At 37.7% G+C, this 18968-nt stretch overlaps 1 protein-coding gene across 2 annotated transcripts in view; it reads right to left on the bottom strand.

The window, feature by feature from the left end:
• Nucleotides 1–18968, bottom strand: part of LOC124159521 (sodium-dependent proline transporter-like) — a 242252-nt gene that overhangs the window by 57196 nt on the left and 166088 nt on the right. For both annotated transcript variants that reach the window (XM_046535385.1, XM_046535386.1), the window contains one exon: nucleotides 4186–4497. In XM_046535385.1, coding sequence (XP_046391341.1) covers nucleotides 4186–4497 — 312 coding nt within the window. The remainder of the gene's footprint in view (nucleotides 1–4185; nucleotides 4498–18968) is intronic.

The following is an 18968-nucleotide window of genomic DNA, read 5'->3' as shown; positions in this document are numbered from 1 at the left end:
TAAACTAGTTGAAAGCGCCAAAAAAGAGGATAAAACGGGTATCGGTCCGGTGTTAATGAAAGTGATGATCAGCTATATTGTTTCCCGTGAATGATCGTCATATTCAAATTAATTATACATTTTAGATCCTGGATTTGCAACTCTCACATTTCACATAATAAGATAAACGTTGCAGCTGCCGGCATTGTAAGTACTAGTTAAGAAGTGTGATTGCTACGATGGATTAAGCCTCTACTTTTCCTGCACCAGCATGTATGACTTCTTTCTAATAGTCATTTTGGAAGTAGTCCACTGCTTTTCGGTGTGTACAGTATGATGTAAATTGAAAGTTCAGTCAAGTTCATCCTTGTCTAAAGACCGCCTTACACGGGGCACGTCATTGCGCAGGTTAGCATTGAACATATTTTTGAAATTGTGACAATGCGAGCTCGGAATCAGAACAGGGGCTATTTTGATGTCTGGCATCCATACATTCTCACATGCGTTTTAGCAATTCTCCGCTTTACAGGACGTAATTTTGACTGCGCCTTCGAACATAAATCAGATTGCGCAATGACTTTCCTCGTGTAAAATGGCCTTAGGGGAGGATTAGTAACCTAGGAAAATAATAGCGATGCATATATTTTTTAGTCACCGTGGTTAACTTTGGTCACTAAAAGAGTCATGATATTGTGAGGTTAACTTATTTAATAATTTACGCTTCAACGAAATGTTCATGATACGTTTTCACTTCAGCAAAGAAGCACTGATGGTAAATTATCTCTAAGCAGCCTAGTTTGTCTTGCAGTCAATTTAACCACATCTGTTGATTGCCGTATTCATGTGTAAACAGGTTGATCACAACAATGATCATTTGTCGTAGCACCATCTGTGTCGACAGATATTGGTGCGTAATATCATATACTTAAAATCTATAAATTTAAGATATTCCTAACATTTCTCAATTTCGCGCTAATTAGGGTTTTTAGCATCAATATGGAATTCATTTTTAAATGCGCTTTACTGTATTGTTGAAAAGTGTATTTTTATTCTGAAAGTTATATAAATGTTAATTTATTTTACTGATCATACAAATCTTAAAATGGTGGCAAGTTCGGGCGCAATGAGCTTCAAAGAACCGAATTCGTTAAATTTCCCCTGGAGAGGCTCGAAGCTATAGCATAATAGTAGAATGGCTGGAGAGTTCACATCGTAAATAAATGGTAGTGAGAGAGACTATGCCGCTTAGTGATGCGAGAAACATTTTTTAAAACGCCAGATGATTTTCTCGCGACGGATGGTTAAAATAAGGGCTCTCTCACAAAATTGGATTCGGTCACGAGGGAAGGAAATTCGGATACAGAAAGCTGTCATGAGTGAAATAAATATGTAGTTTTTCAATTTCCATTTATATTGTAATTTTAACGTCCAGCGAGGTATAAAATTAGTACCAATGCTGTCTTTCACAAGGAGCGAAACCTTGAACTCATCTAAGCCGAAAATATCCGGAAGCATAGGCAGTGTTCGCTGAGGTGATGCGTATTTAATATAGCGACTGCAGTAAGTCATGCCAGGAAAGGGAAGTTTATTATTATTATCACGGCTACTGAGAATGGGTAACGAGTCGGTACCCGAAACGTCGGCGCTCTTACAAAATCCTACCCGCGCGGTATCCCGAGAAGAGTTTATACATATTGTTCGCCGGGAAAGTGTACAATCTTGCAAAACAAGCTATTGCATTAAGAGACAATATTTAATTTAAAATGGGAAAACATCTCACTGATCAGGGGAGCAGAGTTCTCGATATACCAAGCATTTTTAATCAATCAAATTTTTATTTTAAGCATCCTCAGTGAGGACGAGTACCCTTCATATGTATCACGTGATGTGGGAAATGTACACAACAATGAGCCAAGTAGGAAAATTGTAGACTATTGAAAATTAAATAGTACATATTGAAATATTTTAGCTTTAATGACCAATGTAATATCGCTGAAGCTCCCTTGGATGATTTTTATTTTACCCAAATGCACAGCAATCGTTCTTTATTTCGGTAATCGTATGCAAATCACGTGAAACAGTGCGCACGTTACCATTGAGACGTTCGAGGTATGCTGGAACCAATGTAGTAACGTCACCCGCTTTCTACTAATCCTTAATCTAAGAGTAAACTTGGTTTATTATCAGCGGTGTTACAGTGCATAAGCTTGGGAGACCAAAAAAATGTTTTACGAAAAGTTTTCATGTAATAAAATTTTATAACCTTAAGAGATTCTTGCTCATTCTATTGAGGAGATTTTTTTAAAGCTTTTATGAGATAATTTTTTATAGAACCGTGAAACTATGATCTTGGTTTTTTAATCATATTTTTTGTTAATGTTTTTGTAATTTCCTATGATGTTAATTTTCTGATGTTTCTTGTAACTAAAAAAAATTTAGAAAACGTTTTTACTATAAAAAACGAGCAATGCTGCTTGTAGGATGTATCGAGGCACAAGATATCAAGTCAATTTTCGAGGCTAAGCTGGACCGAAATTGATTTTACTATCGCATTGTAAAGTCATAAAGAAGAAATACATAATTCTAAAAAAAAATTATAATGGTTAAGGTAGGTGTGCAAGGAGCGTTTTGCGAATTAGCTGAGCCAGGCCAGATTGAATCTCTCTCTTAAGTTCACTATAAAGGTATGTCGCATTCTGTCAACAAATCCTTTTCCATGTGCAAATCCTTTTTTTTCCCTCCCCTCCCTCGCCCAAGTTACATTTTTCCATCTTACACTCTCCACGCCCACCATTTCTAATACTTCTTTATTCCACTTTCTTCATTCTCATTCATTTCCCATTTTCCCTGACTGGTATAATTACAGCTAATTTACTTGAGTTATTTTTTAAAATATTGGATAAAGTGGACGATTGGCAAAATTCCTAACCTAGTTAAGACGAATCTGGTAACGAGACATCGGCCAACACGAAACTTAACTCGGTGCAAAACTGCATAACAATAAACTATGATAGATTTTCATTGACATAAAGTTTTAATCACTTTACGTATAGTACGCATGAACTACGTACTTCACTTAAAATATGGCTACATAAACACAAAACATGATCGAATGAACATATTCAGTGATGATGCGATGAAAAACTTTCACCAAGTTACGCCAGTACTGGGGTAAACACTAGAGGACATGGATGTTCTTGAGGTGGTTAGTGGAAATATAAAAAATTACTCTTTTATATTTGTCTTCGATTTATAATTAAATCTGTCGTATGAAGTCCTGATGGTATGAATGAGGTAAATGGGGGTGATCAAGGTTATACTGAAGTCGTATGTTCACTTTCTCATTTCAATGTATATGTTTTAGCTTTGAGGCCCAAACAACCTCCGAGTTTAATCAACGGTGACTGAGCTCGGGGCCTCGGAGCACCTTCCGACAGAAAGTCCTTCCATATTATCAACATAACTTACCCCACGTTCCCGAAGCGAATCTGAGCCTTCATTCTTTGCACTTCTTTATGGACAGAAACGGTGTTTGATGTCCCTCGTATTAGGATAAGTTCGGGCGGGTAGAATGTAGGTGTCGCTATCTTCTGCGAGTAAACCTTTATGCTAATTGGAAATTGATCATAGTGATTTCTTATGGATTTTTTCACCGAGTTGAGCCAACCGAGCCGAGTTGACCGGATGTTAGCTGATGTCTTGTTACGAGATTCGTCATGACTAGGTGAGGAAAATTAACAAATTCTATCTATTGATTGCAACACCTGGAAGTTACTCTTTCTAATGAAATGAAACCCATTTCCTATGAAGCAAAGAATTTTCTCTCGATTGTTGATTAATAAAACTTTGGTATTAACCCGCATCTAGTGGCTTAAAAGCCGTTTATTCTTTTCTGCCGGGGACTTTTTCAGGATTAATGTGTCGCATTTGTCTAATAATCACACAGTCCTGAAGATATACTCGGTAGGGGGGAAGAAACGTTGACTTTTGAGCCACTAGACTCAGGTTAACTAGAAGGTTTTATTTAATGACAGCATATGGACCGTGAAAGTTTTAACAACTTTCAATAACATTTCCTCTCGATATTTCGTGCTACATATTGGAAATTGTTTTACTTCTACCAAGGTGCAAGGTCTTGTCCTATTGCCCCAGCCGTCGTGACGCAAAAGAAATGGTTAAGGAGGAGTGGGGTGGTGTGGTACTCACCTCCGCCGTTCTGGTAGGCGAGGTACGGGAATCTCCACACGTTTCCGATGCCGACGGAGAGTCCGACGCAGGAGAGGAGGAACTCCCACCGACTGCCCCAGTTCCCCCTCTCGGCGACCGAGGCGAGCGACGGCCGGCGGATGGCCGCGTCCATCACGCCGAACGGCATTCCGCCGCCCCGCTCCATCATGGACTCGCGCCGCGCCACGATGTGCGCCGAGAAGCGCCGCGGCTGCCTCTCCGCGGAGCCGGGACGGTGCCGCTCCCTCAGCGATCCTCCCCTGCCTCCGGCGCCACCGCCGCCGCCGCTCCCTTCGCACGGCAAAGAGACACAAAAAGGGGAATTTAGTCAAGCGGCACGCGAATGCAGGGGAAAAAAAAACGGTCAGCTTTCACGAGTGACCCTCCGGTGTGTTTGTGAATTGTTTCTTTTTTTTGGAGGAGTGTAAAAGGTGAGGGGTATTAGTTACGGCACCGGAAGATGTATTGGTGTTAAAGTGAGCATGTGTTCTGTCTATATCTCCTGGCGCTAGGATCGTTCGTTGGGAATATTTTCTAATTTTTTGTCCTCCTAGCTCAGTGAATATTTCCATTTGAAGTGACGCGGCCTTTGTTTTGAAACCAGTGTGGTAAAGCTACATTAAAATAGGCGTTGTAAAAAATTAATGAAAAATAATTAGATATTTCCACACATATGCAAATACGACCAAGAGCGGCTATCGGATGTTATGGAGTAACTGATTGGTTATCTTGAAATTTTTGAGGAAGATATTGATGTCTGAGGCGAGATATAAAATTCCAAAATCAGAGTACTCATGTGTGTAAACGATGGAATTTTTGACGAATAATGAGAAGCGATAAAAACATGTTAAAAATCACAAGGGCCCATTATGATTTCATGTCGTTCTATGAAGTCAAGTTTCAGCTTCTATTTAATGCAATTTGAAAGTTATGGATCAGGATTACATTTGTTTTCATCACTTAATATGACTCCAATACGGTAGTTTCTTCGCTCCAAACGAAATCGCCGTCCGCTTCTTCATTCTTACTTCAATTATTCTTTCCTATTGGAGGATGAAGGTGCTTCTGTTCACACTTTAATTTGTATGAATATTCTTCTTCTCTGCTACTTACAATATTTTTTCATGTTTTATTTGACGTGCATGAGTTCATTTAGTTATTTAACTCTAAAGAAAATTTTGGATTGTCGTTATTATTTATTATTGTCTGTAAAAGTAATGAAAGAATGTGGCAGTTTTCATGATGGCTGAAACGGGAAATTTACCCGCGGTGGAGTTAGCTACTGCGTCTCATTTTGTGGAAATACCTTCTCCGAACTGGAGACGTTGAGCTGAGGTATAGAAGAAGGACGATATTGAAATTTCATCAGTGTAGGATGACGCTTTCCCCAGCGGCTTATCGACGAAGGATGCTTTCGCATACTGTCGCCACATGTGTCGGGTCACATTATGTAGTCAGGCCATCGGGATTTCTTTAAAGGAGATCCGACAGGTGGAGGTCCCCGGCGCGCTGTAAAATTAACTTCGGAAAATCCATAGCAACCCAACGACGTAGCATCCTCCCTTGATGCTGTGCACCAGATATTGTTGTCAAAAAACGTAACGGCCATCTCAGGACACTATTTTCTTGCTTGTATTATTATTAAATTTCTCATGTGGGTATCTCTTATGTTCTGAAATTTAGAGTGGAGAAAGTAATTGAGGAATAACTTAAAAATCGTGGTATGTCGGTAAATAGGCAAAAGCATGTCATTAAATAGGTGGCTGTTACATGGAAAATAAATGAAAAATTCGTTGTTGAGTTTGATTATTCTTTCGTATTTGTATAGGATTTTTCACTTGAGTATCGCGAAGCCGGGGATCGAGATATTGGTAATTTTTATTTTAAGAAGTACATACTTCTGTGGCGATTTCTTCAAACAAGGCTGTCGGGGAGACAATGCGTCCTTGTTGTTGTATCATGTGTACCCTATCTGCCTGAGCTGAATGTAGTGAAGCGTTTAGTGCTTTCATTGAGTGAACTCAGCCCTAGATTAGATGGCAATGTTTGAATTTATTTGAATGTTTTTTAAAAATTCCTTCAATTATTTGATTTCCTCAAATCATGCAGTGAAGTTTAAATATTATTTTTATTATTAAATGAATGCGCTCATTAATAATTGCTATTATGTTCGTTTTCGTTACTCGTGTTTTTCTTACAAGGTGGATAATCTTACTTTAATTTTTCATGGCATGGTAATAAGTAGCATTTTATGGAAAATCCTCGCATTTTTTCACAGGGTTTCTCTTAAATAAACTTTGTATTACTGTTCAATCAGTAGTGATATCGTCGAATTACATTGAGCGCTTAAGCTATTCGTTTGTTTTAAAACATGAGTATTTATTTTTATTACGTTACCGAGTTAAATTGGAACATATTCAATTTCACTTCACTATTTAGTGTTAATGAAACAGAAGTTATAATCTTACAATCCGAATGGCTTATTTTGTGCGGAAAGAACTTCTGCGTTATTTATTAGTCTCAATCATCTTGATAAAAATAAATGGGCTTTTCAATCTGTTATAGTTTAGAACGACCTTTGAATTTAACGTAATTGGCTAATATTGTCCGAAGAACATAACTACTTGTCACTCTCCCGAAAAGTCAATAAATTATCAAAAATGCGATTGTGGAAGATCAAAAAATAATATTCGTAAGCTGAGAGAATTTCAATCAGAGAAATGTTGACTTTGATGATTTTTTTAAAGGTTCAAATTCCCATTCTAATATTATGCTAAGCACTTCTCCTTAAAAAAAAATAGTTTACTTGGTTGAGGATAGAGCAATTGACAATAAAATTGAATTGAGGATAAAGCAATAGTAGCATACCTTTTTTAATTTCGTCATAGACAGAGAGTATTCTGGCGTTCAAATTCAGCAAAGAAATTATGAAAATTACTATGAAACAAAACAGACTTCGATTAAAAATGAACGCATCAAAGTTAGCATTCGAAATAATTTTTTTGCGGGTATTTTGTACAAAATTTCTGCCAAACACGAAATTGCGTTCAAAACATTCCAAGCACAAAGTGTTCCAAATAGGGTTCTGATATAACCGATTCATAAATATGTTGCTATTTTCCTGGTAAGTTAGTGAATTCGAGGCAGCCAATGCTATTCCCGATTGCAACTTTCATAAAAAAATGAAGGAACTCCAGGAAGACAAACATATTTATTTAAAAAAAATAAAAGCATTTATTAGTAATATTAAACAAATAAATTGTTAGTGGACAATTTATTAGGTAACAATTCTCATTGAAAAAGGTAGGAAAATTGATTTTTTTCATCGGTCTAAAATAAAACTTATTCCACATTTAATCGTAATCGTACACTTTGTCAGGGGGATGATCAGAATCAATACTTTGGCGTCATCATGATACGATAATTCCAAAGTCAAAGGAGTTTCCTTTCCCATTGGATATTTCATCGAGGGGGACTTGCCCTCCAGATCTATTCGCATTCACACAGTTTCCACTCTGTCGGTCCTTCTCTTCACCTTTCCCGCTGCGCCTCCACGACCTCAGACTCCACAGACCGCGACTTAATCATTAACTGCGTGCGCTACCCTCCCGCGCCACCTCTGGCCTCGACTGATCGCTCATTTTTTTCTTTTACGTCTTTCCACCTCCTCAACCTTCCCCGTGATGCCTCCATTCGGGATTTCGTCCTCGGAAGCGGGTATTCTACTTTCCAGTTGTAACCCGCTGAAACATAAAACAGACGCAGAATTCCATTTACTATTCCTTGCTAGCGTGTTATGGCGAGTTAAGTATTGGAGATGATTCGGAAAAATCCTCAAAGGCATTGAAATTTTAAGTGCTTTTATCTCGATATGATTAGGATCTTATTGGTTCAATAGCAGCGATTACTTTGTTGGTAAATTATTTTGTTTGTTTTTTTTGTGAAAGAGTGCTGTGGGTACGGTTGTGACATTTTTCCTGGGTACGGCTGTGACACTAGTTAAAGAAGTTTTTGTGTTAGTGGCCCGCAATATGCGTAAAAAAGACTAAAAGAGGATAGTGGGGACATATTTTAAAATGAATACGGTCACAAAGAAGTGAAACGTGGGAGTTCTTTGCCGAGAGCTAAAGAAATGAACGGAGTTAATCGCCTGTCTTTGCTAAGATATGTTCGTAAACGCGATATTCCTGGCGAAAATGAAGACATTTTCAGCATGGGGTATATCGCTCACAACGGAGTGTTTCGGCTGAACAAGAGCAGCAGCTATCAAAATGCTTCACACGTCGCACGGACATTTACATTGGAATATCTTCTTATGGACTTAGTATTTTAATATAGTTAAATTAATTGATGCACAACGAGAAATAATTATTCAACATCTCAACTAATTGATAATGAAGACTGATGTGTTATCTATACAGTATATGTGAAGTCAGGTACAATAATTTTAGATGCTGTACTGGATTTTTAAGTGCAAATGATTGAAGCTTTCCAATATTTTTTATTAATTTTTGAATTAAGTTTTAATGTTTTCATAAAGAAGATTATGCTGTATTTTGTTAAATATTTTTTGCTATGAAAGTGATTTCAGACCATTTTACATTAATTTGGAAACCTATCACTACCGACCCGAAGTGCTGTCACAACCGACCCTGAGATGTGGTCGGTTGTAACACTTGTCGTTTTTTTCCAACTTGCTCCTATGAGCTACCCATTGTGGTGAGGTATACAAATTTCATATTTGTGCGTATAATAATGTACAAATTACATTAAGAAACACTCTTTTTTCAGCTTAGTAGCCTTCTTACAGTACTATGGGCGATCAAATGAAAATTTTCACAATCGTACTATGTCCCCCCACTCCTTAAATATCCTCCATTCATGAACTTGTGAAATATATTTAAGTATTTTAAAGTGTCTTGAATTATTTAAGCATTTGAATACGTTTTTACCAATATTTATGGCTAATCTTGCAGGAGCATAACTTCAAGCGAGATTTTTGAAGTAATTGGGCTTAGAAGGTATTGGAATGATCATGTATTTCCCCCAAATAAATTTCTATCAATTTAAAAACTTGAGAATCAACTTGAAAGAGATCCCATGAAAACAAGCTTGTTCAAAACCGTTTCTTTTGGTACATATTGGAAGCTATTTTTCTCGGTTTCAAATGCTTCGTTTCTTTTTCGCAAGGAATATTCATTGATACGATCGCCTCTGCTGATGGTTGCCGAAGGAGATACATTTTCAATGCGATGGGATTTCTCGTCTTCGATAGGTTTCAACAGTCACACCAATTTCTTTATCGGGGAAAAAAATGATGAATTGAAAGAATGAATGCTCTCCACGAGAAGCCTTTCCGGAGCCCACCAAAAGGATTCAATGGATCGCTGTCTCTTTCTTTAAAAGTTTTTCTTCCCTTTTCTTTCCCTCCAGTTAACGGCTCTCTCTCTTTTTTCTCTCTTCCTCCCCCCTCTCTCTTTCGCTCTCCCTCTTTCGCCCCTCCTTCCAGAATCCGCCGTGGGCGGCGCTGTTCCTCGGAGCTCACTTCCTTCCTTTGACGGCGAGAGCCCCATCTCTCTCGCGAGCGCGATATTTCGCCCTGGGCGTCTCCACATCCACGTGTCGCCACCCGGCGTAGATGGAAATATATGCCGCACCTCTCTACACAACTCAAGCAGGTATGATGCTATCATTGAGAGAATTGAAATATTCTTTCGCTTAGAGGAAACATCAAGCTGCTTAAATATTTTTCTCTCCATAACTTAAAGTCGATAAAGTATTTAGAGAGCAAGGGTAAATTACGATTTAACCCTTTCTAACCCAGAGCTGTTTCTGGGAGAAATCAAATTTCAAGATTTTTCATTCGGAAAATTTGAAATTTTTTCACTCAATCATAATGTATGTGGCAGCTAAATATTTCGTCATTACAATTTACGCCACAAGATAAAGCGCAGTTTACATATTTCTTAAATACAGCAGAAAATTTATACATTTTTGATGTTGTTTAGAAGCAACATTGGGTTATAATGGGTTAATGATTTAAATTTTATTTGCTGTTGGTTTTTAGACGGAATAATTTCTCGAAAAATTTATTTCGCTCAAAATTATGGTGAATATCATTTTTTTTAAATGAAAAGTTTTCCTTTGCAATAACATTATTTCCACTTAGAGATGTGATTATTTAAATGAGATTTTAGTGTTTTTTTATGCTTAGAAATAATCTAATTGTAAATAAAAAAAGGGATGTGGACAGGCATGTCGACTCTCTGAGGGAATTGGGGGGGGGGGGCTCTTGGGCGGCTGCTCCCTTCCTCCGCTCTCCTCTACGCGTCCTTCTCCACCCAATCCAACCGACCAAACGTCGCAACTTTTTCGGGTGACATTTATAGCAATAAAACACCTTTTTTTATACATCTGCTGTGAAAGCATCCATAGATCTTCTCCAATACTAGTATGAAATCCGTTACAGATTTATGGCAAAACAACTGCATGGAGGCAATGAGACAAATGACTTGCATATCAAACTGCAGCAAAAGTAAGGCAACCTTGACCCCAATGTATCAAACATTGTTTCAAAACTTTATGTTCTTATTCTGAAGCAAAGATACTCTCTTTGATGATTACAATTGGCAAGTTTAAATACACGGTAGAATTTAAGTAATATTGTTTCTTCGCTGGTGAGTCAAAGTACTTTTGCTGAATTCTTATAACGTTGATTATTGCATTATCAGCTAAAATAGCAAAGTTAAGAGCTTTATTCATGTCACCTGCTTCGTATAATTTTCGTTTTCCAAATTCCGCTTAAGAACGCGACAGGAAAGTAGTGAGACCACAAGGATTGCCAGGGAAAAAAACTAATTGAAGCTGACTGAGGGGATTGCTGTTAGTATTTCCCTCGCCTCACACCTGTCTTTCAAAATCTCCCACCACCGCTTTATTTCCATACTTTTCTCCCCTCCGTCCATCCCAACCTATCTTAATTGCAAAAATTACGCCTCCTTCCTATTTATCCGTCATCCATCAGAAATTAAGGGACCCGCTACCTTTTTGAATTTCTCAACTTCTAGCGAGAGTCTCTCAAATGGTAGGTATTCCTCTCACTCCTGTTATCTCTCTGTTATAATCGTGCGCCGAGATTTCTAGACGCTTCCCGCTTGTTGCTCCTACCCTCCCCTCTCTATTTCTCATGAGGCCGTTTAAACCCATCTGCTTTCGGAAAGTCTCTTGCTTCCTTCACGGCAGTGAAACGGTATCTTCCCTAAAGGATGCCTTTCTGAATGTCCCCATCCCCTCGCTCCCTTTCCCCGAACTCATATTTCACCAGCAAACTCTCCATTTTCCTCTTTTATTATTATTTTTTTCCAAGCAAGGAATAGCGTGCGTGCTTCCTCCATTTTTTTCTATCGCTGCACGGAGATCAAGCCTCGCTCCCGACTTCCGCTCTGCGCATTAAATCATGGGAAAAAATCAAAGAATATAGCGTGATAAGTTTTTTTTTCGTAAAATAATGCAAGGAGCTTTCTTGTCCTGTATTCCGAAGGATTCATGGAGGCCTCCTTATCGAGAATGGCTTCGGAACGTTTGACCTTTGCAACATAAACTCAGGCCCTCAGGGGTTTCTCCATTCGGTCTCCATTCGTTGGTATTTTACTGTCTGAGCAACATTTATTTTGCTTGTACGACTACGTGACTGGTTTATTTAATCGAGGATTTTGGAAATGCCGAGCTCTACCCTGTGGAGTAATAATTATTTGCTGTACTATGGTCCGATATTTTCATCTGAAATTTGAAGCTTACCAATATCGTCTTTTTGGCGTAATTAAAGGTTCGTAGATATGCAATTTGAGACGTAGTCCAAAAGCTAATATTTGAAAACAGTCAATGAATTCAGCAATTACCTTCATTAATTACATGTATTTGTTTTTTTCTGCTATATTTGTATATAATTTTAGACCTCTTCTCATTAGAGGAAAATATAGAAACTTTTCCAACGTTAATGAGATTGAATTGCTGTATGACCGACTGGGTGCTGCATTGTAGGATGATTGTGCTGAAATAAGCTCTGTTACCTTTTATGCAAAAGTCCAATGTTTAAAAGAACAGAAGATAGATCAACATTATTGTTTGAATGTCGAATCTAATAATGTAGTTCTAATATTCGCCGGTGGTGAATGATGAATTCAATGCAATTTTTCTCTGACTCAATGAAAATTTAAGATGGAAATTATAGAGAATCAAACATTCATCTACTTGCCGATTGAATTAGTTATTTGGAGATTGCAATGAAATCCGTATCCTTTATTTAATTTGCGTGTACGGGAACTATTTTTAGTGCTAACAGTTTGAATCATGAATGAATAAAAAGAAGCGTGCCATAAAAAAATTTCGTTGAAAATTACAACGATTGCTTTTATTCATTCAGCATGAATTTTCACAAAGTGAAAGCCGAATCAATCGATTTCAGTTTGAATCATTGTTACTGGTATCTAAATTTTTTAAACTACACTACTCATTTAAAAATTATGCTACCGTCAATTTTTAAGGAGATTTAGAGACCGTTTCCAACAATTCTCTATTATTCAAACATAATAAATTTTCGTCAGGGATGTCACTGAGGTAAAATTGTCGAGTTTGATACTGAGATAAAAGTTGAGAGGGTCTTCTTTAATGGTAACAGCGTAAATTTTAAGCTGCACGTTCTCTATCACCAGATGAGACCGTTCGAACTCTTAAACTTAGAAGATTCTGTCCCATGAGTTCAATAAAGTTTTGAAAGTGGAATCCTTTCTTTCCCTAGTCTTGGTTATAATAATAGACCCAGTTTTTACTAATATTTTCGATTGGCAAATTTTATCGCAGTATTTTTTACATTGAAATTGAGTTTTATCTTAACACACGTGAAAAACTCTCTTGTCCATGCGCGAAGTTGTTCCACTTTTCTACTAACATGTATATTGGAGCCATTGATGACCGAGATGGTGATGTTTCCCCATGTGCATCCCAATGCTGTGCTAAAGGATGAATGGATAAAAATGGAAAAGTGATGGGAAAGGCGGAGGTAAAATTTTCAAATTTGAGATGCCGGCAAATTTCGACGAGGGCGTATTTTGCATACCATGAAAACTTCAAGATGATGGTAAAGTCGAATTATGCGTCAACGGGAAAGATCACTGAAGTGCAGGGAGGGATGCATCCTGTTCGGGAGAAACCCCGGCGGAAATAGAAACGAATTTACACAATAAGCTCGCCAACCGCGTATCCTACTGCTTATTATGTTGATAAAATATTTTGGGATTTACGAGAAATTGTTATATTGCTTATCCTCATCACAGCGCAAACAGTAGAGGAGCATCTGTGAGGGAGACTGTTCCTCTGCCGAGGGTTGCGGCTCACAAGGCATATACTGTGTAATGTATTTGATCTTTGAAGTCGGCGGAGAATTCACGACCTGAAGTGATATTTTCAGAGCATTTTATCCATTTCAAAAGCTTGGTCTGGCATCAAGATATCATTTCGAAAATAACAACTTCCTTTGCGCTTATTACGTTTAGGGGCGTCTTATTACTTCTAAAAGTATCTCCTCTTTTCCTAAAACTTCAAGATATCATAGCAAATGCTGTGTTTTAAAATCCTCAATGGGAGCTATACTAAGTATACAACGTTGCGAATATAGAGAATTTTATAAAATTCCTCTTTACAGGCTAACTGGTGGCCCAAATGATTATGGTATACTTTAAAGTGAAAATAAGTTTGCTTTAAATGCATTAGACGGTATGCTTTCCATGAGTTATCAGAGAAATATTATAAGTATCTATTAAGATAAGTTTATGTTAGTGGATTTATTGCGAGTCCTATCGATCCACTCTGGTGGACTTTTTTATGCTCATTGGGTGTCACTATTCTAGCCCCTACCGATCTACCACCTATTTAATAAGGAAACAAATGATTATCTTCCTGAAATAACTTGTACCTGTTGTTGCTGAAGTATGTCCAGCTGGAGTTTGTTGTTGATAGTTGACGTGTAAAACAAATTCACCCATTATTTCTTTATAGGCTTGCCTATATTCAGCTTCATATTACTAGCTATATCTTATTTTTCTTCTCATCGATTGATTTATATTGTCGTGATGCAGCCCTCTCTATTCAAATTATGCGAAAGTTCAAAGTTTTTCTGTTTGTCTGAAAGTAATATATTTTTCCTCACATAATTATCATATGTGATGGATAATGGAGATAAGGAATTTTTTTAGCAGTAATGCATGACAAAAACTTGTCAAAAGCCTGAAAAATGGAATTAACATGGGAAACAAGGCTTCAGTCCTTCATTTTATATGTATGATGGAAGTCATGCGGAATACCAATTTAATGAACGCATAGCTATGAAGCAGCAACCAGCGGAGTTAGTTGTCGTTATGAGTACTACGGTTTTGGAGGTTTAATGCATCCTCTTCGCCCCTTCCTCTTATGCTGTCTCAGCATAGAAAGGTCCTCGTCTTGGCATGCTTTAAAAGCGGCATCTTTCAACTTCGAGATTAGGGTTTTGCGGAGTTGCCTGAATGTCTCAGATCCTCAAAAATGCTATTTAGTTCCGTAATTTCATATAGGCGCGTCCACGGCCGCCTTTTTGCATAAAATTTATCCAGGCTCTTTCGTGAGTTCACTTTGTGTCTCTCTTTGTGTCTCTGTCTTCTTTATTCCCATAAAATATTAACTTCGAAGTCCCTTTAAGGAGTAACTTACATCCTTAAAAACGAAGGAAGCCGAGAATTCTTACTCATATATGCCCTCTGTATTGTTGATTCGCCTGTGAGTTTTAGTGGCTTTAACTTTTTTTTTAAGAATAAAAGAGTGCTAGATATTGCTAGAGGTACTAATCTGGCATTATATTTTTGTAAAACGTGTTCACTGAGCCGCTAGTACATTTTATTGAAATGCTATTCCAGTTCGTGGGTTAAGTGCCTATGTTTTGATATGCCAAGTTGTTCTGACTCTGCCTTCCAAGCTTTCTCCGGAACTAAGCTGACTTCCTTTCGCCCCACAGCGTATTCAGAGTATGATGATGTTTGCCTCCCCGCTCTCCATCATGCTCTCCTCCATCTCCTTCTCCTTGGTTTCTAAGATGTAACCATTATATTCCCTTTCTCAGTTTCAGTGTCGTTCGGGGCGGAAAGAAACGGAGCGCCTCAAAGTGTTAAAATATGCCTGATATATGTACATTTTCCTCGACTGTTCCTGAAATATGAAAAACGTTTGCCTTCATCTTTTCCCTCAAATCACTATTTTCGCGGCGAAACCCATTTCTCCTTTTTTATTCCGTCTTTCCTCGCTCTTGTGTCGCCCTGTAAGCTTTCGTCAGCACCCCTCATTCCTTATTTTTCACACCTTTCACCTTTCAACCCCACTCGGTTCTCAACTGTCGTCCGCCCTCCTTCCACCCCGCATTATCTCCCTGGCAGTCCTCTCCTCCCCCCCCCCCTCTCTCTCTCCCTCTCTGACTCCAAACGTCCCATCAGCACCTCATCGTGTTTTCTATTCGCCAATTTTCTCTCCTGTCACCATCGTATTCCTTCCCCTTCTTGCTCTCTCCCTCTCTCTCTCAGTCTTCCAGGCGTGTTCTTGTTCCCTCGCTCTTACATGAGGAGTCTCGCTACCCCGGCGAAAGCGTCTCTGCAAATCATTACCATTCCGTTTCTAAATCTAGGCCACGGTGCTCTAAAAGTACAACACAAAGTACGGTTGAATCTGTGCAGTCATCACAAGATATACCTAGTTCATTTGATTGTTGGACTTCGGAAAAAATAGATTTAATACTTATTCTTCAGATGCACAGCATGCGTTCGTACAGTTTCCACCCTAAAAAGGAAGTTATCGCGTAGTAATTGTAAGTATCGGCCCTTCAAATGCCAATAACATTCTTTATTTCATTTATAAATGAAAAGCGAAATTGTTTAAAATGCGCACGGGTATTTCCATATTGTTTATAGACGTTTACAGGGCATTGTCGACGTAATTCTAGTAATCGTACGAGTGTACTACATCAAAAAGTATATTAAGACAGTGTTTCAAAGAGTTTTCACACACAAAAAGCGGAAAAATGGCTGGTATCACTTCTCGAGCGTTACGCCCTCTGCCGAGGTCATCTCAATTTCCTCATCCATGAAGGGCCGCTCGTTTTCGCTCGGGATGAGGACATTTTCTTCGTGGAAAATTTTGAGAAAACGTCTGATAGAGCTGAAGGACCTAATCTTCTCCTTCGGCTGGCCGTTGATTTCACTCTGAACCTTTGTTCAACGTGGCGTATGAGTGTAGGTGCAAAAGTAGGTCCTGGTCTTGGCCCTTGAAATGAAATTTTAATATCGGGTGATATTGTCACAAGAGCTGAGGCGTAATCCATAATGTAGATGATTTCCCTTCACAATTTCTGGCATAACTTGCGTATTGATCGATCGGAAAAATACCTCATTAACTGCAAAAGTAGAGTAACAACTGGAATTTTTTTATGTAATGTCTAAAACAACATATCTGGGCATATTCTATGGGAAAGTGGTAGATAATTATCATAATGAGTTTTTAACGCCAATTTTCATAAAAATTTATATATTCTCCAATTAATTTAGTTAATCGTAGCAAATACGTAAAATAATGATAGAGTTTACTCGGAAATTCATTAAATGGGGGTAAAAAAGAGATAGGGAAGATTCTGACAGATTTGCAAAAAGAAATTGTTATGTTGATGAGGTTCAGCATTTTTAAAAGTTTTTTTTTTAGAAAATTGTTTTCAAACATCAGGCCATGAAATTTTTTATCTCGGTAGCATTAGGTAATGAAACTTCCTCGTTCTGAAATAGTTCTAGCGATAACGACGGTTTAAATTATATCCCAATCATTGAGCACCACATTCTTCCGCATTAAATTTTATATCAAGTGAACACAGGGAGTTGCCTTCATTTCATATAACCCCTCGCTTCTCTACAATTGCTATAAAAGATAATTTTCTCCTATTCTATCTCCTCCAAATTTATTTTCCTAGGTTATATTAGGATTTTATCGGAATGGTGTAGCGATCATTTTTCGTGATAGAATTAAAAAAAATATTTTTAACAAGTATTTTTTTATATGAGCTCGATAATTGCTTAATACGTCTTCCTCCACCCCGACGATATCTATTTTTAAGCCATGCATAGACTTGAATTTTTCAACGTTACGCATCAAATAACACGCTCTGCCTGTGATTAAAAATCGCAATTTAACTTCTTCTGTAGCACAACTATGAAGATTTTTTTTCTCCCTTGAGTCATGAGATATTTATGGACGTTCTTTGGGTGTTACAAATTACAGCGTAGGAGGAAGCTAATGTACGGAATTTCTAGTTAATTAAGGAGAAATTTAAATATTGATTTATTATAGACCCTCTGCTCGTTAAAAGCGGCATAGCTGGGGGGAAATACTCCCTCGATACTCGTAGTTAGTTATTTTTTTTAAATCTCTGAGACTAATTGGCCTCTGCATGCTGTTGCATCGAGTGTTTACGTCTCTTGCATGCGCTTCGCTTCGCTCTTTATTTGCTTAAGAACATCTACTCCCAGCAATTTTAGCGTCGTATCGATGAGACTTTTTTAATCCTATGAAAAAGTAAATAGAATTGTAAAATTCGATAGATGTTTGCTAAGAGTGATGAAAGCGCAGACATGTCGTTGACCGTCCATTCCACCGGTCTATACATCTCTTAGCGTCCCCTAACCTAGATTCTCTTTCGTTGTTAGGTAAATTGTGGGAAGGCGATTCTGTTTTGAATGCATAGAGAGTGATATCTTTGTTCGCTACGCGCGCTCTTCTTGACAATTTGATTAATCATTATCTTTGTGTTAATTTCATCCTTGTCGTTAGAGAAGTTAATTTCAAAATAATAAAAGGCGGTGGAAATGGACAAAATTTGAAATTAAATATTTGTAATAATAGATACAGCTTATTAGATATCATAGAGTAAAATAAAATAACTTTGTTTTATTCCACACTTTATTTTAAATAGCAGCATCTAATGCTATCATCGGACCTATTTGCTATTTAAAATAAAGTTTGCAATAAAAGAAAGTTATTTTATTTTATTCTATATTGAAGCAATTCCACAAAGTAACGCCTGAGACCGTGTCTTATATATTATATATCCATCTGGTATGCACAATTTAATGAAGCCAAAAGGATTGCTTTTTGTCAGTCGGTGTGTTGTCGATCTTTATCGAAGACCAAAATGTCGATTTATGTCTAATTTGCATAATTACTCAGTTACCAAAAGGCAATTTATTAAAATAGTCTTATTCCTGGAGTATGATATTGCATCTTGATTGCAGAATGAAACTAATGTAATTAAGCTTGAGTCGTTTCCTTTATGATCCTACAGTTGGCAATTTTTGGAGAAGCAAATATGTCACGAATTTATGAAACCCGAGTTGTGAATTAATAGGATAACTTGATTGTACCAGCAAACTTAGTTCCATTTTTTGCTGTGATGGCATAGAATCACCCAGTGGTGGATGTAGATCCTTATTTAGGGGAGCGAGGATTATATAATTATATTGCATTATATTCGATTGTAGTAGGGAGGAGGGCAAGGTCAATTTTAAGTTAGGTTAACTTATATTAAGGAGTATTCATGCTAAGTAAGGACACTCCGTACGGAAATTTAATCGAAATATACTAATGTATATGAAACGGATGAAGCTCGCATCAATGCCTTCTCGCATGATCCATTAAAAAAAATTCAG

This window comes from Ischnura elegans, chromosome 5 (assembly GCF_921293095.1).
Source record: "Ischnura elegans chromosome 5, ioIscEleg1.1, whole genome shotgun sequence".
In the NCBI taxonomy this organism is placed as follows: domain Eukaryota; kingdom Metazoa; phylum Arthropoda; class Insecta; order Odonata; family Coenagrionidae; genus Ischnura; species Ischnura elegans.
Note: the sequence above shows the minus strand (reverse complement) of the source record. Positions and strands in the feature narration are given on the sequence as shown.